Raw genomic sequence first — 26,362 nt, 5'->3', positions numbered from 1 at the left:
CATAATGAACATGTGTACTAAGTTTTAAGTTGATTGGACTTCAACTTCATCAAAAACTACCTTGACCAAAAACTTTTAACCTGAAGCGGGACAGACTGACAGACGGACTGACGGACGGAGACAACCAGACCGAAAAACATAATGCCCCTCTACTATCATAGGTGGGGCATATAAATATAGAAATGCAGACCCCCATCCAGAACCTCATAAAAGTGTTGCATAAATCCTTCCCACAGTCTACTCAAACAATTGATTAGTGTTTCCTGCCTTCCGTGCATTTCTGGCCTTTTCCAGATATTCCTTGTCACAGGTGTAATGTACAGGTAATCCTTTATGCTTGCCCATGATGTGTTTGCGACAGTTGCCACCGGTGGCACACCTGAAATCACAATAGTCACATTTATATGGCTTAATTCCTTTCAGTTGATGCTGAACTCGTATATGCATGTTAAGTGAACTAGTAGTTTTTGCTCTATAACCACACTGACTACAGACTTTGTCTTGGTCCTTTGTTGAATGTTTGTACTTCTGATGAGCTACTAATACAGTCATGGTAACGAATCTAGCGTCACATTGATCACAGATATAATTCCTGATGTTATTGTGACTGTTCGTATGATTGGCGAATGTTTTTCTATTTGGAGTCTGGTATGTACATTGGTGACATTGGAAGTACTGACGGTCATCATCAGCCATCTTGACCTTATGTTGATTCCATAAGTGATCTATAAGAAAAATTATTTTATACAGTTAATAGCTATAGGAATAAACTGTTATCACAGAGATATGTCTCACCATTTTGTAATTTTGATGAAGCAAATGTTGAAGTAAAACTAACAATACTTTAACATGTAAGTTATGCAAATATTCAAAGTTGATTAACCCGATGACAGAAGGTATATGGCTAAAAAATCTCCATGGAATGAGATGTGCTACTGCTAATACAACTGCATACCAAATACTAATACCATTGACCCTTTTAACAAAGGCACTGGCAAGTATTTTACCAAACAAGAGTGTTATATTTTTATGTTGTTTTTTATTTCATATATCAACATAATTCATAATAAGTATTTCATATTTCACTGTTGTTGTTTTATTCTGAAGGAGTAAGTTTTAATGCTTTAAAATACTGACTGTATTTAACAGGTAATTACTCATTTATTGTTATAACAACACCTATTGTATTTTGTTTGTAGGCAAAGGTTGAATATATATTTTTCAAATGTTGGCATAGGTTGAAGACACCCTTTAGGAACATCAAAACAATTAATCACTTAAAACTATTTAAACACTATTTGTTGAAAAATATTATCATTATTATTATTATCATTATTACTAATATTATCTAGTACATGTCAAGGAATTAAGCAATAAAACTATAGAAAGTCTAAGTTTTAATAAATCTAGCGTATATTGCAGTCTCCTATGTAACAATAACACAATGTAAGCATAGAGTTTGGTTATTATATTAGTATGATAGATGTACAGTACCCGAGAATATGTTATTTAGTTCTGTGCTACATACATTTTATTATCTACCGTTAATTTGTCACGATAGAATATAGAACAAGATAATTTGCGTAGCTATTTGATTATTGATACAGATAATTGAAATTTCATAAATGGCAGCATATCAAACAAAATAAGGAAAAGTGTTAAGTTGATTTTATTAGTACACTTAAATTATACATTGTAATGATAGAAGGATAACTATGAATGAACTTGAGTTATTTTGTCATATTGTACAATGTTGTATATTTTAATATTTTACGAGTCCGAATGTTTATGATTACATTTTGGTTTTAGGATTCCTGATGTAGTTATATATAATACAGAGTGTAGTTGTGAACTGTGCCTATTCCTTGCCAGTAAAACTCACTCCACAACTGGTAAGAGTCAATCTATTTTAATCACGAGAACGTTATGGATTATTTCCCTTTAAATATGCAGTTTTAAGCATATTTAAAATATTGGCTTTATAAGTCCTGTGGAGAAAACATTTAATGAGGATGTGTGTGGGGTATTGACAATAATGGACAAAATAATTATAAAATAGAGAAAACTGGTCTAAATAAAATAAAAAATAATTAAAATAGTATATAAAAAAATAAAGTAATAAAGTAATAAAGGACCTCCCCAATCTAGACCGTCCTTAATAAGCCTGTGTTAATCTCTGCGATGGATTTAAATGTTTTAAGTCAACATAGAGTTCAATATACTTCAATTTTCTTTTGCAATGATCTAAGGGAGACAACTTACTCTGAAGATTAAACTTTGTTGTACACTGGATTGGGCAATATAAGGGAGACAACTTACTCTGAAGATTAAACTTGCTTGTAGTCCGGAATGGACCAATATAAGGGAGACAACTTACTCTGAAGATTAAACTTTCTTGTAGTCTGGAATGGACAATATAAGGGAGACAACTTACTCTGAAAATTGCACTTTGTTGTACTCTGGAATGGACAATATAAGGGAGACAACTTACTCTGGAGATTACACTTTATTGTACCCTGGAATGGACAATATAAGGGAGACAACTTACTCTGAAGATTACACTTTGTTGTACTCTGGAAAGGACAATATAAGGGAGACAACTTACACTGAAGATTAAACTTTGTTGTACTCTGGAATGAACAATCTAAGGGAGACAACTTACTCTGGAGATAAAACTTAGTGGTAGTCTGGAATTGACAATACAAGGGAGACAACTTACTCTGAAGATTAAACTTTCTTGTGGTCTGGAAAAGACAATATAAGGGAGACAACTTACTCTGAAGATTGCACTTTGTTGTACTCTGGAATGGACAATATAAGGGAGAAAACTTACTCTGGAGATTACACTTTATTGTACTCTGGAATGGGCAATATAAGGGAGACAACTTACTCTGAAGATTACACTTTGTTGTACCCTGGAATGGACAATATAAGGGAGACAACTTTCTCTGAAGATTAAACTTTGTTGTACTCTGGAATGAACAATCTAAGGGAGACAACTTACTCTGGAGATAAAACTTAGTGGTAGTCTGGAATTGACAATATAAGGGAGACAACTTACTCTGAAGATTAAACTTTCTTGTGGTCTGGAATGGACAATATAAGGGAGACAACTTACTCTGAAGACTACACTTTGTTGTACTCTGGAATGGACAATATAAGGGAGACAACTTTCTCTGAAGATTAAACTTTATTGTACTCTGGAATGGACAATATAAGGGAGACAACTTACTCTGAAGATTACACTTTGTTGTACCCTGGAATGGACAATATAAGGGAGACAACTTTCTCTGAAGATTAAACTTTGTTGTAGTCAGGAATGGACAATATAAGGGAGACAACTTACTCTGGAGACTAAACTTTGTTGTACTCTGGAATGGACAATATTCACACTGGAACTTGTAGTTATCTCTGGTATGAAAGTTTGCTATGTGTTCAATTAGATTTTTTTTGGTTGAGTAAGCCTTGCCACAACTTTCACATAAGTGTGGTCTCAACTGTCTGTGTACACTCCTTACATGTCTCAATAAACGACTGAAAAAAATAACTGCTTGATTAATAAAAATTCAATAATTATGATAAGGGAACGACCATTTAAACTTCAAGAAGGGGATCCCAAATTTGATGAAAACAAATATTCTGGTCAAGCAGATGACAAAAAAAATATTCTGAATCCAAATTTCCCCCATACCTTAGTGTTAAATATTGAATAAAAAAATTTGATAGATAGTGTTGAAAAACAAAATAAAATTGATTGCACTTTGCACAAAAACATTTTCAGACCCCGAAAAAAACAATAACCCCCCCCCTTAAAGTTAAATGGTTGCTGCCTAAATCAATGAAACTTGAAAATGAGATCAAGGTCATGTATTTCCTGCAAGACAGAAGGCAGGCCTTTAACCGTTAAATAATTATATGTATTAATTAAAGTTATTCAGCTTTTGGTTAATCTAAACAAATAAAAATTATAAATCACATACAAAAGACAACGCCTGGTAAATCTGTAGTATGGTATTAAAAAAATATACAATTGAATCATGATAAGGTCAAGGTTAAAATTCAGCATGATGCATATTAACTCAACTTTAACTTACAGAAGCTGAAAAACTTACCTATAATCTGAAATATCCTAAAATTTATGTTAATTTAACAGAAGTCAGATCATCAGATGGACAAACAAAAATTCAGTAGACCCATTACATGTATAGTTAATCTGACTAGACATAGTACTTGAGTAACTTACCTAACCACAATAACTAAACATTTATCAATCAACCATGAAAACAAAGTACTTATCAAATTGACAGACAGACATGTTTACCATGTAAAAAGTGATGAAATTAGGTCTTTCCTCCTTTCCGTGGAAAGACCTATTGATTTTTCTCTGATTTTTTTTTTTTCTTCTTCCGCCTGATTTTTTTCTTGTGCTGTATTTTTGTTTCAAAAGATGTCGCTTCGTTTTTTTGTATATGATATCATACAGTCTATACGCTTTTAAAACTGACCATGTTTAACCGAACACTTTTGTTTGTAAGAGTTATCTCCCCAAATACTGTTTTTCTTGTTATGAGATCTCCTTTGCAACCGTAAAAGAAAGCTACAAATTCATTTTTTCCAAATTGCTCGTTATATCCTCAGAATGTTATGCTTTATTTTGACCGAAGCAATACAAAGACTCCATATGACAGTTATTCCCCCTTATGCATTTGATATAAGTGATATGTATTTCTAACTGGTAAACCTTAAGTGATATAGACCTAGGGTCTTTTGATTTGAGGTCCATGGTCCAAAAAAACGAAAAATAGGTCAAGGCCAGAGGTCAAGGTCATATTCTAAATTTAGATTTTGGCTTATTTTCACTTTTTTCAAAAACCGTATAAGATACAGACAACATATATTTTTCTAAATTGTTAGTTGTGACATGTCATAACACATACATTTTGGTTGAAAAGGTATGCTTACATTAAAAAGGAGTTTTATTTTATATTTAAAATTACGTGTATTGTGATATAACTCATTCACCATATATAATAAAGACCTAGTGTCTTTTGATTTGAGGTCCTTGGTTTATGACCTTCAAGTTGAGCTCAAGGTCATAGGTAAATTTGACGTTCTAGATTTTGACCTTTGTTTTAACTTCATAAGTATACATGATAAAGCCATGGGACTTTTGCATTAGGTTCCAAGTCATATATGACCTTTATAAATCCAACCGGATGTGACCTTGTGTAAACTGGAAGTAGCTATTTTTTGTACCTGTGTAATGTACAAGTATATAGAACCATATATTTTTGGAATCAGGGTCAAGTAAACTATCAAATAATACCAGAAGTGAAAATTTTCAAACCGGAAGTAACTAATTATCTCCCTTATTTAAAAAAAAAATGTCTAGAAACCATATAATTTTTAAATCAGCGTACAATTAGCTATCATTTGACACTAGAAATGACATCTCAAACCAAAGTTTAATATTTTTGAATTAAAAATGATCATTCCAGGTAATTCTTTTTTTTTTTGTTCTTACAGCTTATTTTTTTCTTGCGCAGTATTTTTGTTTTAAAAGATGTCGCTTCGTTTTTTAGCATATGATATTGTACAGTCTATACGCTTTTGAAACTGACCCTGTTTAACCAAACACTTTTCTTTGTAAGAGTTATCTCCCCAAACACTGTTTTCTTGTTATGAGATCTCCTTCGCAACCGTAAAAGAAAGCAACAGATTTATTTTTCCAAATTGCTCATTATATCCTAAGGATGTTACGTTTTATTTTGACCAAAGTGTTACGAAGACTCCATATGAGAGTTATTCCCCCTTATTCATTTGATATAAGTGATATGCATTTCTTACTGGTAAACCTTTAGTGATAGATACCTAGAGTCTTTTGATTTGAGGTCCTTGGTCCAAAAAACAGAAAATTAGGTCAAGGTCAGAGGTCAAGGTCATATTCTAAATTTTGATTTTGGCTTATTATCACATCATTTCAAAAACCGTATGAGATATCAACAACATATTTTTACTAAATTGTTAGTTGCGACATGTTGTAACACATACATTTTGGTTGAAAGAGTATGCTTACATTAAATTGAAGTTTCCTACCCCCTTATATTTGAAATACATGTAACATGTTTGGTGATATAACTCATTAACCATATATAATTAAGACCTAGGGTCTTTTGATTAAAGATCCTTAGTTTATGACTTTGAAATTGAGCACAAGGTCATTGGTAAATTTGACGTTCTAGATTTTGACCTTTCCTTTTACCACATATGTATACATGATAAAGTCATGGGACTTTTTGCATTAGTTTGCAAACCACTTGACCATGGAAAAGCCAACCGGAAGAGATCTTATGTAAACAGGAAGTAGCTATTTATTGTACTTATTTAATGTAAATGTATATTGAACCATATCTTTTTGGAATCAGTGTGAAGTAAACCATCAAATGAAACCTGGAAATGACATTTTCAAAACGGAAAGTAACAAACGATCTCCCTTATTTTAAAAATATATGTATAGAACCATATATTTTTGGAATCAGTGTACAATAAGCTATCATTTGACGCTGGAAATGACATTTTAAACCGAATTTTAATAGTTTGATATCAAAATAGATCTTTATGGGTGGAAAGACCTTCAAATGTTCTCTGAACAATTGGTTTTTAATTATGAGTATTTTTACCTGTAAGATTTTTTTGTGAAAAGAGTTTATGGACTGAGGGAAAGAGAATACATGTACACTATGTACCTAAGTATCACTTTTTAACAAAAAATTAAAGGCTACTGATCACAGTATATATATATATATATATATATTATTCTGAGGAAGAGTGCCCCTGAACACAAAGTTGTCTTGGTTCTTGTCTAATCAACACTGTACTCACAAATAGTGGGCATTCTTATACTGACACTCATCACAAGAATATAATTAACACTGTACTCACAAATAGTGGGCATTCTTATACTGACACTCCTCACAAGAATATTTCTTCTCTTTTGTATGCGTTTTCTTATGGTTATTATAGTTTCCTAATGTGTAAGTTGTGGTGTTGCAGCCATCAAAATCACATTTATATTCCTAAAATGATATATTTGAAAATTTATTAGGGCTGTGGATTTATTATTATTAGTGCGAGTGTTAATTTTCATGGATTTCATACATGTAAATATATATAGAATAGAATAGAATATTTTTATTTCCCAAATTACAGGACCCATAAAGGGCATAAAATCAGATACAATTGATTGACACAATTGGTAACAACACAATAATAGTAACAGAGTACATGTTAATATATATTTAGTATATTAGCATTGGTCAGAATCAGAGCCAAAAACCACACATATATTGTGAATAAAAGAATACAAATACATTATATGTATTCATTATCAAATCATTTACTTGACTTAGTGTCAAAGAGAGGGAAGAAAGATACCAGAGGGACAGTCAAACTCATAGATCGAAAACAAACTGACAACGCCATGGACAAAAATAAAAAGACAAACAGACAAATAATAGTACAGATGACACAACATAGAAAACCAAAGACTAAGCAACAATATTTGTCATGTCTGGTGATGAGGGGACACCTGCCTTATCAGACGACACCGTGTCCATGGTCAATATTCATATCTGATTTCCTTAATTCTAAACAGTCACAAATATAACATCCCAGTCTTTCCATAAGAGTTACATTTTCGTGGGTCAACAGCCATAAAAATTTAGAAGATTTATTTAAGTTTTTAAATATATATACTTGAAACATAAAATCTTATGTTTAAGACAATACAAATTGCCTTTGTCTACAGAATTTGTCAAACCAGGAACCCTGCCACATGTACATGTATGTATGTGCCTGTCCAAAGTCAGGAGCCTGTAATTCAGTTTTTGTTGTTTTTTGCTGTGTTACATATTTGTTTTACTTTCATTTATTTGTACATAAATTAGGCTGTTAGTTTTCTCATTTGAATTGTTTAACATTTGTCATTCTATAGCTTACTAAGTAGTATGGGCTTTGCTCATTGATGAAGGCTGTATAGTCACGGATAGTTGAAATTTCTTTGTCATTTGGTCTCTTGTGGAGAGTTGTCTCATTAGCAATTTTCCACAGGTTACCCAATCATGCTAATTCTACATGATCTATGGAAGGATATTCTGGGCCTAAATTAATATATTGTTTGTTACCGAAATCCCAACCCTGCCAAGCCAGGTGTGAGTAGGTAGGTAGGGAAATAATTAATTTGAACAAAATCGGAAGATCTGGCAAGCCTGAAAATCGGAAATGAGTAAAATAATATTTGACTTAGTTTTGACAATAAAATTTTATGAGTAGCACCGTCTTTGCAGGGTCGGTCGGGATTGGGGAAACAAACAATATTTTATTTTAGGCCCTGGTACTGGGTCAAGTAAGAGCAACTATATAAATCAAAGTGTGCTTACAACTGGTACAATTTTGGGCAAAAATTAACTGTTTTCTTTTAATTTTGTTGTGTATCGAAAACATAAAACAGTGAATTTTTTCCTTACAGCCAATTTCATTGAGTGTGTAGCTAAAGTAATATCTTTGGTTAGCTTGCTTGCTAGCTGAACCGTGAAGTCATTATTAGGTAAGGTATACTACCCTCCTTTCGAATTAGCATAGTCCTACAGACAGATAGATTGGTTATCTGTCGGACTAGCCTATTCTTAAAGGAGGGCAGTTTACCTAACCTAATAATGACTTCACGGTTCAGCTAGCAAGCAAGCTAACCAAAGATATTACCTTTAGCTACACACTCAATGAAATCGGCTGTAAGTTGAGCTGATTGTAAGCTTGATTTGACTTCTTTTATTTGCAAAGATTACTTGACCAATTACCACATTGCACCAGAATGACTTTCTATAGAAGGTAACCTGATCAAAAATATAAATAACCTCCAGAGTCAAAAGTAGGTAATATACATGTAAATAGTCTATTATTAAGTACCTTGATATTTGGATGCTGTATGCCATGAACCTTGAACTGATGGATCTGCATACTTGATGTTTTATAAAACATTCTATTACAAATACTGCACTTTCCTTGATACTTCTTTGCTTTACGTTTGCATTCATCCATGTGTGACTCCACATCATATTGGCTACAGTATAAATATCCACACGCAGAACAACAGTGTTTGACCTCTGGATGTGTTTCCATGATGTGTAATGACAAAAGATTTAATTTTCTAGTTGTAAAATCGCAACTGTCACATTCAAAAATTTTCTCAGCTTCTTTTCTATTCTCTTCTTCGTCAGTGGTCCTGGTTAAAGATGTCGATTTCATTTCTTCAAGGTCGTGAACATTTTCTGGATGTTTTTGAATCCAATGCCTTTTCAGAGTCGATGATTGTGAAAACTTCTCGCCACAAAATTTACATGGAATACCGTGTACAAGCAATTCATGAGCTTTGTACTCTTTCAATGTTGGAAATATCACAGAACATTTCTGACATTTTGTAGGCTTTTTTGTGTATACTATTTTTTTTATGAATGAAGGGTATCCAGTTACCTCCCTTGCCTGTTCAACAGTATAGTGATGAACAATCTGAAGATGACCTGCATGGGTACGGGGATATTTCAATGAAGTCTTGCAATGTACACAGGTAATTCTCTGCTTGCCCAAGTTACTAGATGTTCGCCTTGCCCGTTTAGTCATGTTAGTGTGATAGTGGATCAAATGATGGGTTAGAGTATCAACACATGAAAATGTCCTGTCACATATATCACATTTCGTTGGCCTTTTTTCATCAGACAATAAATTGAAAGTATTTGTTTCTAACAATGGGTCTCTGGAAAATAGAACTGTACGTAACTTTACGTGTTTTTTTATTCTTGAGAAAATGACTCTTTGTCTGAGCTGATGCCTTCCGTGTTTCTTCTTTAAATGCAATGAAGCCATGCTGTAATAAGGGAAAGACAACCCACATTTCATACAAGTAAAATGGTTTCTCTTACACTTTTTCTGTTTTTCATTAACAATACTTGAATTATTCAAGGAACGAAAAAAGTCATTATTTATTGTATCCAATGGAATATTTTGTCTATTCAAGGCAGAATTTTCTAACAGAGTTAATTCATCACTTATGTTTGACTTCACGTAGGATAATGGTTCAATGGAATTATTTTCATCTTTAAAATAATGTGTTAGACCTACCACATCAGCTGACATTTCCTTTACAACTACAACTTTCGGTTCCTGTGTTAAACCTGTGACATAAGATGCCATTTCTTTTACGACTACAACTTTTGGTTTCTGTGCAAATTTTGGTCCTGAAATCTTTTCAATGTCCTCTATTTCTGAATTAGAGGTCAAATTTATGTCACCATTGGTAACTGATTTCTCAGGTTTAATAAATGAGTAACTCTGACAGATATTTTTCTTAAAAACTAGTTGGCTTGTAAACAATTTTGAAACAAGTATTTTCTTATGTCTTATTTCTCTATGATTTTTATGTATTAACTTATTTCTACAGACCGATGACTTAGGACATCTATTACATGTGTATTTCTTAGATGGTAATAAAACATTGTACTTGATTGTTTTCTTCTGATATGACGAACTTTGACTTTCCCTAGCCATACTAGCCTTGGAGAAGTTTTCACCTTCACATGCTTCATTTGGAGTTCTTTCTTTATCAGATGTATATGTTATCATTTGGAATTCCTTAATATGTTCTCTGTGTTTACGAAACCCATGTCTTTTTAGTGAAATTGGACGTAAAAATCTTGCATCACAGAATTTACATGGAATACCGTGTACTGCAACTGTATGAGCTTTCAAATCTTTCATTGTGGGAAATACCTCAGAACATTTCTCACATTTTGACACCTTCTTTGTTTGACCTATTATTTTAATATGTGATGGATAACCAGTTGCCTCCCTTGCCTGTTCAAATGTGTACTTATGTATACACTGTAGATGATTTGCAAGGCCACGTAAGGTCGTGAAACTTCTTTTGCAATCTACACATGTTCTTGTCTGCTTTCTTACATCAACTTTACATGTGGAGCACGTCTGCTTTAATGGTTGGTAATCAGCATGACATTTGGTGTCTTTCAAATGGCGGGATAACTTTCGCACAGATGAAAAGGTCTTCTTACATTTGTCACATGTTCTATTTTTGTCATTAAATTCTACGTGTACCTTACGTAAGCATGACTCTCTAGAAAACAAAGAAGAACGTATGTTCACATGCTTTTTTATTCTGGAAGTAATGGATCGTTGTCGTAACTGAAGTTTTCCATGTTTTTTCTTGAAGTGCAATGATGCACTGCTGTAGTATTGGAATGATAATCCACATTTCAAACAAGTAAACTGGTTTCCTTTGCACCTTTTCTGATTTCCATTACTTTGATTCAGCAAGGAGCCAAGAGAACCCCTATTGTTTGAATCCAACATACTAATAATTACTGAACCTTGTTGGAATGGCTTTTTGGAAAGATGTTTTATACATGAAAAGCTCTGAAAGATATTTTTCTTTAGAACTAATTGGCTGGTAAACAATTTTGAAACAAGTATTTTCTTATGTCTTATTTCTCTATGATTTTTATGTATTAACTTATTTCTACAGACTGACGACTTTGGACATCTATTACACGTGTATTTCTTTGATGGTAATAGAACTTTGTACTTGATTGTCTTCTTCGGATAAGATGACCTTTGACTTTCAATAGCCTTGGTAAAATTTTCTATTGCATTTTCAGAACTTTCTTTATCAGAAGTATCTTTTGTCATTATTCTTACAAAAGATGGATACCCAGTTGCCTCCCTTGCCTGTTCAAATGTGTACTTATGTATACTACTCTGTAGATGATTTGAGAGGTTACGTAGATTCGTGAAATTTCTTTCGCAATCTACACATGTCATTGTCTGTTTCATTACATCAACTTTACGTGGGTAACCTGTAGATATTTTCTTATGTTTTACTTCTTTTTCTATTAACTTATGTCTACAAATTGACGACTTGGGACATTCAATGCATCTGTCCTTCTCTGATGGTAATAAAACATTACTGATTTTCTTCTTCTGATATGAAGAAATTTGACTTTCAGTAGACGTTGGTAACTTTTCATTCTCAGTACTTTCTTTATCAGATGTGTCTTTTGTCATTTGTAATTCTTTAAGATTTCCTCTGTGCTTCTGAAATTTCTGATATTTTGAAACCTTCTTTGTTTGTCCTATTATTCTAACAAAAGATGGATAACCAGTTACCTCCCTTGCCTGTTCAAATGTGTACTTATGTATACTTTGTAAATGATTTGAAAGATTACGTAGATTCGTGAAATTTCTTTCGCAATCTACACATGTCATTGTCTGTTTTATTACATCAACTTTACGATAGTCACCTGTCGGTGTTTTCTGATGTTTTAATTCTTTTCCCTGTCTAGAAAGATCATATCTGTCAACAGATTCAACACCATGTGAAACTTTGACCTCACCTCGCCTTAAGATCATATGCTCAACAGTTTTTCTCGCATGAATTTCATGAAATTCAACTATGTGTTCATTTAGTTCTGATTCAAGTAGAAATTTTTCCGAACAATTTTTGTACGTACAAGCTATATCCGGATCTAAATGTTTTTTCTTGTGAACACTTCGACAATGTGCTCTAAAGTCACTCAATGAATCAAAGTATATACTACATTCTTTGCATTTTTGATTAGAAAATTTCTTGTACTTGAAATATTTTGGATAGCCGGTCAATTTCTGCACCCTGTTAGATTTGAGTTTATGTTTTTCAATGAGATGAGTTGCTAATCCACGAATACCCAAGTAACCTTTGTCACATCTGAAACATTCAAAATTCTGAATTTTTTTTTCAATTTTCTCCATTATATTCTTTCTTTTTTCAAGCGTATGTTTACTTCTTTTCTTAGATTTACATTTTCTTCTTTTTTTGCTTGAAGATTTCTTTTTTCCTCGTTGTATGTTTCTGTGTTTCAAATTTATGTGAAGTTTGATGCGAGATATACTTTTATGCCAAACTTTACAAATTTTACAGGAATATCCTATCTTTTGTACTAGTATGTCTTTATACTGTTTTGCGTAAAGTTTCTTCAATTTACAAACAAACAATTCAGCTAAATTCTTCTTTTCAAACTTTTTCATGGTAGGTTTCAATTTTCTAAATGAACTTTGTGAATGATTCATCAAAAGTCTGTGTCTATCATAATTGATAGTTTTCTTTTTTCTGTTTGTCAAATGTTTTGCATCCACTGTATATTTATTTCCCCCTTCTTTCACTAAAATAGATGATGCTTTGACAACATGTCCTGAGGTATCATGGGTATTGTTTTGATCTGTTTTTCCTGAAGTCTTGTCACAGTCTTTAGGATGGACAAGACTATCAATTCTTTCTAGCAGTACATATGACTCTTTGATCAAACTATCTTGTTTCCCTTGCTTTGGCATATTACTTGTCCCTGGGGACTCATTAATGACCTCTGTCCCACCTTCCCATGATGCAATACTGCCATCAACATCAGCAGAAGTTTCATCATCTTCTACCCCTAAATCATCACACATTTCAAAACTTTGACTGTCAAATGACTTATTCATTTCTAAATTTCTTCCATTTTTCACCTTCCCACTGACAAAGTTACAGACACAGTCTCCATTTACACCATTTGTTTTCATAGTTATCTGCCTTTCTTCATATGACTCTTCAATTCTTGTCTGATCTGATATATCTGAAATAGTTCCTTTCTCTTTCCTTGTAATGACATTTCTCTCCCTTACTTCATATGACTCTTCAATGCTTGTCTGTTCAGATATATCTGAAATAGTTCCTTTCTTTTTCTTTGGAATGACAGTTATCTCCCTTACTTCATTTGACTCTTCAATGCTTGTGTGTTCAGATATATCTGAAATAGTTCCTTTCTCTTTCCTTGTAATGACATTTATCTCCCTTACTTCATTTGACTCTTCAATGCTTGTGTGTTCAGATATATCTGAAATAGTTCCTTCATATTCCTTTTTTATACCAGTTACTTCCCCTTCTTGTGCATCATCTCCATTACTTGGCCTTGCTAAATTTGGTTGATATTCTTCCAAATATTTTTGAAGTGATGGAATCTGTAAACCATGACTTACATTCTGTAGCAGGGGAAACAACTCTTCACTATGATGTAGATTTCCAGTGTACATATAATCTAAAAATCCCATTAAGACTGCCACTTCACAATCTATTAAAAGAAATACAAACCATATAAATATGACAAAATTATACTTTTTTCTATAACAGTTTACAAGTTCAATTCATCAACACCAAATTAAAACAACATTCAATATAATTTTTATATAGATGATTTAAAACTGAGTTTCTCAAAAACATGTATCAGATCAGGACATTTTAACCAAAAAATATGAAAACATACAAGAAGTATGTCTTACAAGTGGGTAAACTGGAAAACTGAAAAAGAGACATTAAAAATAATATATAATAATCAACAAGAAAAAAGATTTTGACCTATTTGTTCAAGATTATCTATTAGAATATTTTCCTTTGTTTTTATTGGTACCTAGTGCTCATGCTCTAAGAATACTTGCATAGATTTCAATTCTTCCTATGTTTTTATTTATGAAATTTTATCATGGTTATGAAGTACAATGCTCTAAGCATGCTTGAACATATTTCAATTATCAGACAGATCAAACCAAAGACTTTAAAATTGGTATTGAATGTGTATTAAGACTAGTCAGATTGGAGTAAGAATAATGTGCTGTAGTATAGTGTCCTGTGGACCTGTATTCTACTTCAACTTTGTGTCCTGTCAGCCATGTTACTTTGAATGGCTCTAAAGTCTAATGGAAATTGATAAAAAGTTGTGTAAATTTATGTGGTTCATAGGTGTTTCTGGTTTTTTATATAGATTAGACCGTTGGTTTTCCTGTTTAAATTGTTTTACACTAGTCATTTTGGGGCCCTTTATAGCTTGCTGTTCAGTGTGAGCCAAGGCTCCATGTTGAAGGCCATACTTATTTTTTGTGGGCACACCTTAATTAAAGATTCAACCCTACCAATCTAGTATTAACTGTTTAAACTACCCTGAATGCAGGGTTCTTATTAAGGATTTTGTAGGTGACACTATTTCGTCATGTCCGTTCCAACAGTAGATAGAAAATACATGTAAAATAGCAATGGCTTAATTCATTGTTTACAATAAGTCCTCATGACAACGTAAAATAAGAAAATATTAAAAATTCGAAAACTTTCATTTGACATAATTTTGCTATGAAAAGATGATAAATGGGCTGAGTGTGTCTTTCTATGTTGTGATGTTACACTATTGTTTCAGAAAAAGGGTGAAGGTTTGGTACCATTAAAACATTTAAACCTGCTGCATTTGTTTGCACCTGTCCTAAGTCAGGAATCTGATGTTCAGTAGTTGTCGTTTGTTGATGTGGTTCATAAGTGTTTCTCGTTTCTCGTTTTTTATATAGATTAGACCGTTGGTTTTCCCGTTTGAATGGTTTTACACTAGTAATTTTTGGGGCCCTTTATAGCTTACTGTTCGGTGTGAGCAAAGGCTCCGTGTTGAAGACCGTACTGTGACCTATAATGGTTTACTTTTATAAATTTTGACTTGGATGGAGAGTTGTCTCATTGGCACTCATACCACATCTTCTTATATCTATGAGCTGATACAATTAGACACACCAGTTCTGAAAATGATAGTCCAGACCAGACTCAAGACAGATGTTCATCAGTCCTGGACTCATAGACTTGTCATGCTTGTCTTATTGAAAACCCTGCTTTTGGCCAAAAAGATTCAAAGATGATGGTGTTTTAATTTTTCTAAATTACAGGATTGTGAGTATATGTATATAAATGCTGAATTTGTTTGATGAATTTCTAAGATCATAAACCTCTATTTACGCTTACCTACAACAATGGACACTTGAGGTAAATCTTTCCATTTCTCTACCTCTGTCCTAATTGTGTCAGAAAATGCTGCCACCACTAGTTTGTGAGCCAGGACTGTTGTACCAGTTCTTGTAATGATTGACAGGTCACATAGAACCTGACTTTTGTACAGTTGATATAGATAATCTCCTAGGGGTGATAAGTGGTCGCAGTTTACCATCTTGAAGCTATTTTCTCTTTACTCTGTCCCTAAGATTAATTGTGGCCAGGGATACCTTCGTAGAGAACTCAAAACATTTCTGGATTATGGGGCTGCCAGCAAACTTTTAATTGATTCTTTTGAATGTGCCTGAAATTAATGAATCTATACTATATATATATAGCTACTACTAGGTGTGCAATATGTAGGTATTAACAGGTAGTTTGGACAAAAACATCATGTACAAAGTTAGCTTATTACTATCATGACTATGTATTATGCTAATACTACCAGATTACAGGTCAAATATAAAGCCTGTTAATCTTCTTTATGCATTTAAAAAAAATGTATACTCCTGCTGTTTTTTTTAAAATGCACGTAGAGGATTACTGACCTGTAGTCAACATGGTCAAATGCCTATGAATACTACAAAGATGTGTGATGGTTACCAGTAAATTCTATATTTAATGTTTCTACTGTATTTATCTATTTATTTATATAATGATGTTGCAGAGTGTGATTTGTTCTTAGCCAGCAGTGGCAGCATGTTTTATACTGAACCCTGTTTCTCACCTTCAACATGTTCAACTGCTGATGTTAGTGCAAGAATAATATGTTAAATCCCAAAAAACTTCTCCTCTCCAATGAATGGATGGATGCCTGTTCAACATCCAGTGGCAAGTTAAATGGATATTTAGGATGAAAACATGATAATGTGATATGAGTATAAACCCAGTGCTTTGCTCTAGATCAACATTCTGGGCCAGATTTTTATTGTGTTAGTTCACAAGGCATGTCACCTTAACCAGACACATTATTTTGACTCCAAGCCAACCAGTCTTTGCACTTAGTCCAAAATGGGGCATGCTTAATGGAGAAGCAGCAAATACCAATTTTCAAGTCCTTGGTTTGATTGGCCGGGGTTTGAACCTGGGAACGACCTCCAGCACTAGAGGCCGTATTTACACCACAAATTTACAAAAAGAGTACAGAAAAACATTTGCACCTGGAAAGTTTTAAAGTATGGCTGGATCTAGATAAATAAAATTAGGATGCAATTTAAGTTTAAGAATATTAAAAACTAAAATGGATTTGTATATGCAGAAGCTGCAAAAATAAGCTAAGATGGGAAAAATGTTTGAGAAGCAGAGTGAGTGAGTCTCCTCATATAATAAATGTAGTGAACTGTATTGATTGACATGGACAATAGTTGGACAATAGTTATCTGAGCCAATTTAAACTGTTTAACTGAGTGAACCATATCAAGTAAAACTCATGTGTTAATTTGTTTCCTTATAGGTTTAGGAGGTCTTTAAATTTAGTTATGATGCAAAGCTAAGAAAGTCTTGTAGGTGTGTGCAGGAGTGGGCTTGGGTCATCAATTTTCTTATTTTTTTATTTCGTACACAGATTTTTATTCTGTATATCATGTATATTTAAACACCCATTACTCTCTCTTTTTCATTTTTTTTGGGGGGCATATTTTACCCTTTTCTTCATTCTAAATTTTAAAACATTTTCTCTATTCTTTATTGCATATTTTAAAATATTTTATTTTAATTTTCTTTAGTCTGTGGCATATACATGTACACCCCATAAGCTAATTATAAAGACAAACATTGAGTCGACCAAAAGATTTATTATATTAGTCCCATATGCATGATAAGAGACATAACAATCAAAAACAAAAACATACAATGTATAGTAATGAAAATTTTATGAAATACTGAACAAGAAAATGAAAGTGCACATGTTTTTGTATGTATTTAACCCTATTCAATAACTACTTATAGTCCCATCATGTCAAGCTGCTACCCAAGACAATTCTGTTTTCTTTTCATGCAAAAGTGACTAAAGCCCTCAAAATCCTATCTTGAACCCTACTCGGAGTAGATTTTGTCGTTTAAGGTATAGAACCACTAATTCAGGCCCGGTCGGAAAGAACATACAAGAAAGTAGTACATATTTTAAACAAAATAGTTCCTACGCATAGCTGTATCTTTGTCAATAGTAGGAATATTTGGGTAGTTTTAGTATCAAATGAAAGCTTTGGGACTTGGGATCACTGTAGAACCCTAGTTGAAAGTTTTATTTGAATAATAAAGAAGTATATGAAATTTTGATAGGAGGGCTCATTTGGCCTGTTGTTCAGATCAGAAGTTCCTGTTTCTGTACTATCAAACTTCCGGGAACCAGTACGCTCTAATATGCAATTAAAGGTATGTTGATTTTTTCAGCACAAGTCAGCATAAGGTACAGTTTTGACATGAAATAACTGCCACTTAATTTGAACGTAAGACAAAGTAGCCATTTATGCTTGAAATTGCAGAATTTAACATAGAAAGCAATGGGGCTATGAATTAGTGGTTTTATACCTATTACTGACAGGCATGTTAAATTTTATTTTTAGAAATCATACCCTTTACAGTGAAAATTGGTCACATTTGTTGTCAGAAATCATGTTACATTATTTTTTTTATGTAACAATTATGTTAGTGTCAAATTACAGCCCTCAAATTGCTACAATAAGGTATTTTAGCCTTTTTTGGTCATTTAGCATGCACACAGTTAAGATTTGACCTGAAATTTAAATTTTTGGATTATCTAACACTGAAACCAATGAAACTTGTATATTATGACTAGTTTATAGTATAAATATTGTTTTTGGTCAAATTATCTAGTGAGTGTTCATGTTTTATTGTGTTTCTTGGTGAGTTATTTATTTCAAGGAAAATTGGTGTATACTTGTATAGGAATTCCAAAATCTCACTTGAAATGCATTTTATAACCATTTTAGCAAGTTGTCTATCTTGGAGATACATGAATTGCTCTTGTTGATCCATGTTTATACATAAAAGTATGTTTTTTTTACCAAATCACTATCCTTTTCCAACATGTAGAAAAAAGGGGGGGATAAAATTATCAATTATATTTTATGTTTGGACCACTGTATTTATATTCAAGGAAGAATCCCTGATAAAAATAAGACATATAGGTAAGAACACTGTTATTTGAGTAGATATTAACAAATCAGAACTGGTAAAAATTGAAAAAGTGTCATATCTGTCACTATTAGTATCCATATGTAGTTTTCTTTGTTTAACGCATATGTTACTACCAGTCCAATTTGAGCTTGAATTCAGTGATATATTGTTTTGACAAAAGCTTTATGTGTTTTTCTATGCTAGAAATAGATCATAGAAGGAAATTAAGTCAAGCAGAAGTCAATATAACAAGTTTGGTGCTGTTATACTGACAGGCATGTTAAATTTTATTTTTAGAAATCATACCCTTTACAGTGAAAATTGGTCACATTTGTTGTCAGAAATCATGTTACATTATTTTTTTTTATGTAACAATTATGTTAGTGTCAAATTACAGCCCTCAAATTGCTACAATAAGGTATTTTAGCCTTTTTTGGTCATTTAGCATGCACACAGTTAAGATTTGACCTGAAATTTAAATTTTTGGATTATCTAACACTGAAACCAATGAAACTTGTATATTATGACTAGTTTATAGTATAAATATTGTTTTTGGTCAAATTATCTAGTGAGTGTTCGTGTTTTAATTTGTTTCTTGGTGAGTTATTTATTTCAAGGAAAATTGGTGTATACTTATATAGGAATTCCAAAATCTCACTTGAAATGCATTTTATAACCATTTTAGCAAGTTGTCTATCTTGGAGATACATGAATTGCTCTTGTTGATCCATGTTTATACATAAAAGTATGTTTTTTTTACCAAATCACTATCCTTTTCCAACATGTAGAAAAAAGGGGGGGATAAAATTATCAATTATATTTTATGTTTGGACCACTGTATTTATATTCAAGGAAGAATCCCTGATAAAAATAAGACATATAGGTAAGAACACTGTTATTTGAGTAGATATTAACAAATCAGAACTGGTAAAAATTGAAAAAGTGTCATATCTGTCACTATTAGTATCCATATGTAGTTTTCTTCGTTTAACGCATATGTTACTACCAGTCCAATTTGAGCTTGAATTCAGTGATATATTGTTTTGACAAAAGCTTTATGTGTTTTTCTATGCTAGAAATAGATCATAGAAGGAAATTAAGGCAAGCAGAAGTCAATATAACAAGTTTGGTGCTGTTATAGGTATAGAACCACTAATTCAGGCCCGGTCGGAAAGAACATACAAGAAAGTAGTACATATTTTAAACAAAATAGTTCCTACGCATAGCTGTATCTTTGTCAATAGTAGGAATATTTGGGTAGTTTTAGTATCAAATGAAAGCTTTGGGACTTGGGATCACTGTAGAACCCTAGTTGAAAGTTTTATTTGAATAATAAAGAAGTATATGAAATTTTGATAGGAGGGCTCATTTGGCCTGTTGTTCAGATCAGAAGTTCCTGTTTCTGTACTATCAAACTTCCGGGAACCAGTACGCTCTAATATGCAATTAAAGGTATGTTGATTTTTTCAGCACAAGTCAGCATAAGGTACAGTTTTGACATGAAATAACTGCCACTTAATTTGAACGTAAGACAAAGTAGCCATTTATGCTTGAAATTGCAGAATTTAACATAGAAAGCAATGGGGCTATGAATTAGTGGTTTTATACCTATTACTGACAGGCATGTTAAATTTTATTTTTAGAAATCATACCCTTTACAGTGAAAATTGGTCACATTTGTTGTCAGAAATCATGTTACATTATTTTTTTTTATGTAACAATTATGTTAGTGTCAAATTACAGCCCTCAAATTGCTACAATAAGGTATTTTAGCCTTTTTTGGTCATTTAGCATGCACACAGTTAAGATTTGACCTGAAATTTAAATTTTTGGATTATCTAACACTGAAACCAATGAAACTTGTATATTATGACTAGTTTATAGTATAAATATTGTTTTTGGTCAAATTATCTAGTGAGTGTTCGTGTTTTAATTTGTTTCTTGGTGAGTTATTTATTTCAAGGAAAATTGGTGTATACTTATATAGGAATTCCAAAATCTCACTTGAAATGCATTTTATAACCATTTTAGCAAGTTGTCTATCTTGGAGATACATGAATTGCTCTTGTTGATCCATGTTTATACATAAAAGTATGTTTTTTTTACCAAATCACTATCCTTTTCCAACATGTAGAAAAAAGGGGGGGATAAAATTATCAATTATATTTTATGTTTGGACCACTGTATTTATATTCAAGGAAGAATCCCTGATAAAAATAAGACATATAGGTAAGAACACTGTTATTTGAGTAGATATTAACAAATCAGAACTGGTAAAAATTGAAAAAGTGTCATATCTGTCACTATTAGTATCCATATGTAGTTTTCTTTGTTTAACGCATATGTTACTACCAGTCCAATTTGAGCTTGAATTCAGTGATATATTGTTTTGACAAAAGCTTTATGTGTTTTTCTATGCTAGAAATAGATCATAGAAGGAAATTAAGTCAAGCAGAAGTCAATATAACAAGTTTGGTGCTGTTATACTGACAGGCATGTTAAATTTTATTTTTAGAAATCATACCCTTTACAGTGAAAATTGGTCACATTTGTTGTCAGAAATCATGTTACATTATTTTTTTTTATGTAACAATTATGTTAGTGTCAAATTACAGCCCTCAAATTGCTACAATAAGGTATTTTAGCCTTTTTTGGTCATTTAGCATGCACACAGTTAAGATTTGACCTGAAATTTAAATTTTTGGATTATCTAACACTGAAACCAATGAAACTTGTATATTATGACTAGTTTATAGTATAAATATTGTTTTTGGTCAAATTATCTAGTGAGTGTTCATGTTTTAATTTGTTTCTTGGTGAGTTATTTATTTCAAGGAAAATTGGTGTATACTTACATAGGAATTCCAAAATCTCACTTGAAATGCATTTTATAACCATTTTAGCAAGTTGTCTATCTTGGAGATACATGAATTGCTCTTGTTGATCCATGTTTATACATAAAAGTATGTTTTTTTTACCAAATCACTATCCTTTTCCAACATGTAGAAAAAAGGGGGGGGATAAAATTATCAATTATATTTTATGTTTGGACCACTGTATTTATATTCAAGGAAGAATCCCTGATAAAAATAAGACATATAGGTAAGAACACTGTTATTTGAGTAGATATTAACAAATCAGAACTGGTAAAAATTGAAAAAGTGTCATATCTGTCACTATTAGTATCCATATGTAGTTTTCTTTGTTTAACGCATATGTTACTACCAGTCCAATTTGAGCTTGAATTCAGTGATATATTGTTTTGACAAAAGCTTTATGTGTTTTTCTATGCTAGAAATAGATCATAGAAGGAAATTAAGTCAAGCAGAAGTCAATATAACAAGTTTGGTGCTGTTATAGGTATAGAACCACTAATTCAGGCCCGGTCGGAAAGAACATACAAGAAAGTAGTACATATTTTAAACAAAATAGTTCCTACGCATAGCTGTATCTTTGTCAATAGTAGGAATATTTGGGTAGTTTTAGTATCAAATGAAAGCTTTGGGACTTGGGATCACTGTAGAACCCTAGTTGAAAGTTTTATTTGAATAATAAAGAAGTATATGAAATTTTGATAGGAGGGCTCATTTGGCCTGTTGTTCAGATCAGAAGTTCCTGTTTCTGTACTATCAAACTTCCGGGAACCAGTACGCTCTAATATGCAATTAAAGGTATGTTGATTTTTTCAGCACAAGTCAGCATAAGGTACAGTTTTGACATGAAATAACTGCCACTTAATTTGAACGTAAGACAAAGTAGCCATTTATGCTTGAAATTGCAGAATTTAACATAGAAAGCAATGGGGCTATGAATTAGTGGTTTTATACCTTAACACATCTATATTTGTCACTTTATTTTGAAGAACCTTAAGATATTCTTATAGGTTAATATCATAAAAATAGCTGGGGTATACCTAAAAGACTACTTGAACACAGAAAAACATATGCTGGTAAAAAAGCTATTAGGACTTAGCATACACTAAATCTATAAACATGATAACATTTATATGCATTTTGAGTTTCAGAAAAATCTTTTTTCTTATGTGTTTGTCTTTGAACAACACAACTGATGCCACATGTGGAGCAGGATCTGCTTAACCTTCCAGAGCAGCTAAGATCACCCCTGGTTTTTAGTGGAGTTCGTTGTTCTCAGTCTTTAATTTCTATGTTCATGATGTTGTATTGTGTAAACTGTTGTTTGTCCCATAGGTGCTTGAGGATAGGATCCTGTTATGAGCCCACCCCCCATAGTCCCTCCCCCTTATTACCATAAATCCTAGATTTTTCAATATATATCATTTATTTATACCATATGTATATACCAATAAACCATATTTTTACTCTAAATATGCATGTTAAATTGTTTACTATGATATCAATGTGAAACTAAACTATAGAGCGAGCAATCTATGGTCGAGTTTCACGTTGATAGTAAACATGCATATTTAGAGTTAAAATATGGTATATTGGTATATATATGTACAAATAAATGATAATTGATATATATTGAAAAATCTAGGATTTATGATAATAGACGTATTTACACTTGTATGCAAATTTGTCTGCCATTACATAAAATCACACAGGTTCCCGTAAACTTTGACATCATAATTCAAAACATTTGACGTCACAATTAAAAAGTGATTGTTGCCTGACGTCAAAAGGTGATTCGGAGTAGATCTGGCCCAAGACCACAATTAATGATCCCGCTTTTCTTTGTCCACGAATATAGTTCCTTTTAATTAGAGTGTATTTTTTCTTAATTTTTTTTCTTTCCCTTCCTCACTCATTTCTTTTGGGTGGAAATAAAAGAAGAGAGGTGAAATAAACTTTTGGATGTTGTATTTTAACTGATTTTGATATGGAAAGAGTGATTAGGTCAGGTGCAAAAAGGTGATATTTACAGTTTTCGGAACATCTCTTGACTTGTCCATAGGGGTATGGATGTGTATTGGCTAAATTCGTAAGAGTGATATGATTGGTTCAATCTTTCAGAATTTTGGATATATTTTTGGACTAGTACTATACATTACACACACAAAAGATTTGACAAAAATGCATTGTGCAATTTTTTTAATGAAACAAAACGTTATAAAGAACTAATAGGGGATTTAATAGTGGTCTGTGGCCTAAGAGGTGAATTCAGGGAATATTGAATTTGTACTTTGACAACTTCCCTGAATGATCTATTGGTATTAATTTGTCAAACTACATGAGAATAAATGATTTCCACTTTTATTTGATAGAAATTTTGTAAAAAAGTGACATTTCAGCCTACATGCCCAAAATTGAACTTTTTCAGTTGTTTCAATATTTTTACAAAAGTGCTACAGCCTGCTTACTTTCTCTCTGACAGATTTTTCTGGTTTTCTATTTGTGTTTGTGGTATCTAATGTAGATGTTTAACTCATTTTTGAACACTGAACACAAAAAAAAGTAGATAAAATCAGAATAAGAGTGCAAAATGTGCTGCTTTAATGGTCTTAGTCTAACGGTCAGTATGAAGCAAGTGAAAAATGAGGTTCTATGCACATACAAGTTGAATTTCTTTTAGTAGATTTCACTGTATCTGTATCAAAAGCACTTATTACTGGTTGTTTGGCCTTGTCTGTTCCACAGACTACCTTTATTTTCTTTTGTTTGATAGCTTGTCAAGTTGTGGTTAAAATATTGGCCTTTTGAAGCTGAAATTTCATGCCGGTTTTAAAATGCACAGTAAATAACTTTGCATCAGACAATACTGTCTACATTTATAGTTGGAAGTGACAGTCTTGTTACATCCAGGTTCCATGTTTTATCATATCTAAGCAAAGATTTGAGCAAAAAGAAGCATATCTCTATCTCCCATATTATTATATGCTTTTTAATATGCAAATGTGGGGAACGGCCTAAATTGACAACCTGTTTTTTTAAGCTTGACATTGCAGAAGACCATTTTATCCACATGTGTTATGATATTTGAAACTTATATTTCCATTAAAAGTACATTTATAACATGTAAAAGGTTTTCTTATAACTTAACAACTTCAGAAAATTGTGGTAAGTGAAAAATATTACATTTCTTATAAGGCCTCACTTCATTTGAAAACCTCTATTTTTTGGCACATGCTCATATAAAATTAACTTCTGGCCCTTTTTTATTATAAGTCTGATACATGAAGTATGCTATCTGTTGCTTTAAATAGGTGATAACTTATACATAGAGACATTAAAAAGTGCAAGTTTTGATATTTTTTGGTTTTTAGAAGCCCAAATTTGAATGTTGAAATTGTTCTAATTTAACGCCACAATTCAGCACTCAAAGTTCTGATATAAAAAATGCCACATTTTTTATAATTGGTATCATATGTCTTTGAAACTTTGTAAACTGTTTCAAAATACACTAAGCTTAAATCATGCCAAGTTTTATTAGAATTGGTCAAGTTTTAGACCCCTTATAGGCCCAAGACCACAATTAATGATCCCGCTTTTAGTTGTCCACGAATATAGTTCCTTTTAATTAGAGAGTATTTTTTCTTAATTTTTTTTCTTTCCTTTCCTCACTCATTTCTTAGTTTTTTTTGGGTGGAAATAAAAGAAGAGAGGTGAATTAAACTTTTGGATGTTGTATTTTAACTGATTTTGATATGGAAAGAGTGATTAGGCCAGGTGCAAAAAGGTGATATTTACAGTTTTTCGGAACATCTCTTGAATTGTCCATAGGGGTATGGATGTGTATTGGCTAAATTTGTAAGAGTGATTGGTTCAATCTTTCTAAATTTTGGATATATTTTTGGACTAGTACTATACATTACACACACAAAAGATTTGACAAAAATGCATGGTTCAATTTTTTTAATGAAACAAAACGTTATAAAGAACTAATAGGGGAATTTAATTGTGGTCTGTGGCCATCTAAGGTCATTCGGAGGCAAAATATAGCTAAATACCAAAAGTGTAAATAGGTTTGTAAGGGTTAGGGACTATGGGGGCTCATAACAGGATCCTGTCCTCATGCGCCTATGGTTTGTCCTTTTGTCGTTATTTGCCATGGCATTGACAGTTTTTTTCGATTTATGAATTTGGATGTCCTTTTGGTGTCAATTAGTTACTGTGGTGCTCCTAAGGCTAAGAAAGGTGGATAAATAAGGAGCACGTACATAATCTAAATTATTTGCTGAACCAAACATGCAAATTAATGTGTGCGCTTATTTCTTAACGGTTTACGTATCAAAAGTATTTCTAATCACCTTTCAAACTTGTTTTAAATTCATGTTATGCAAAGCTTGCTTAGTTGCTATCTTCTTGGCAATGC

The 26,362-nt window shown here is 32.3% G+C and overlaps 2 protein-coding genes across 2 annotated transcripts; both read right to left on the bottom strand.

Annotated features, from left to right (window-relative positions):
- Nucleotides 1-105: 105 nt before the first annotated feature.
- LOC127722995 (zinc finger protein 93-like) lies at nt 106-11,001 on the bottom strand. Its single transcript, XM_052229408.1, has 4 exons — nt 8,965-11,001; nt 6,943-7,076; nt 3,347-3,534; nt 106-725 (listed from the first exon to the last, which is right to left on the bottom strand). The coding sequence occupies exons 1-4, from the start codon at nt 10,807-10,809 to the stop codon at nt 238-240; spliced, it is 2,655 nt and encodes an 884-aa protein (XP_052085368.1). The 5' UTR covers nt 10,810-11,001; the 3' UTR covers nt 106-237.
- On the bottom strand, nt 10,871-26,362 carry LOC127723837 (zinc finger protein 445-like). The gene is made up of 4 exons (XM_052230559.1): nt 26,298-26,362; nt 15,905-16,235; nt 10,989-14,204; nt 10,871-10,905 (listed from the first exon to the last, which is right to left on the bottom strand). Exons 2-4 carry the CDS (start codon nt 16,104-16,106, stop codon nt 10,871-10,873), a joined length of 3,453 nt encoding a protein of 1,150 aa, XP_052086519.1. The 5' UTR covers nt 16,107-16,235; nt 26,298-26,362.

This window comes from Mytilus californianus, unplaced genomic scaffold (genome assembly GCF_021869535.1).
Source record: "Mytilus californianus isolate M0D057914Y unplaced genomic scaffold, xbMytCali1.0.p SCAF_13, whole genome shotgun sequence".
Classification (NCBI taxonomy): Eukaryota; Metazoa; Mollusca; class Bivalvia; order Mytilida; family Mytilidae; genus Mytilus; species Mytilus californianus.
The sequence above is the reverse complement of the archived record's forward strand: the minus strand, read 5'-3'. Positions and strand labels throughout refer to the sequence as shown.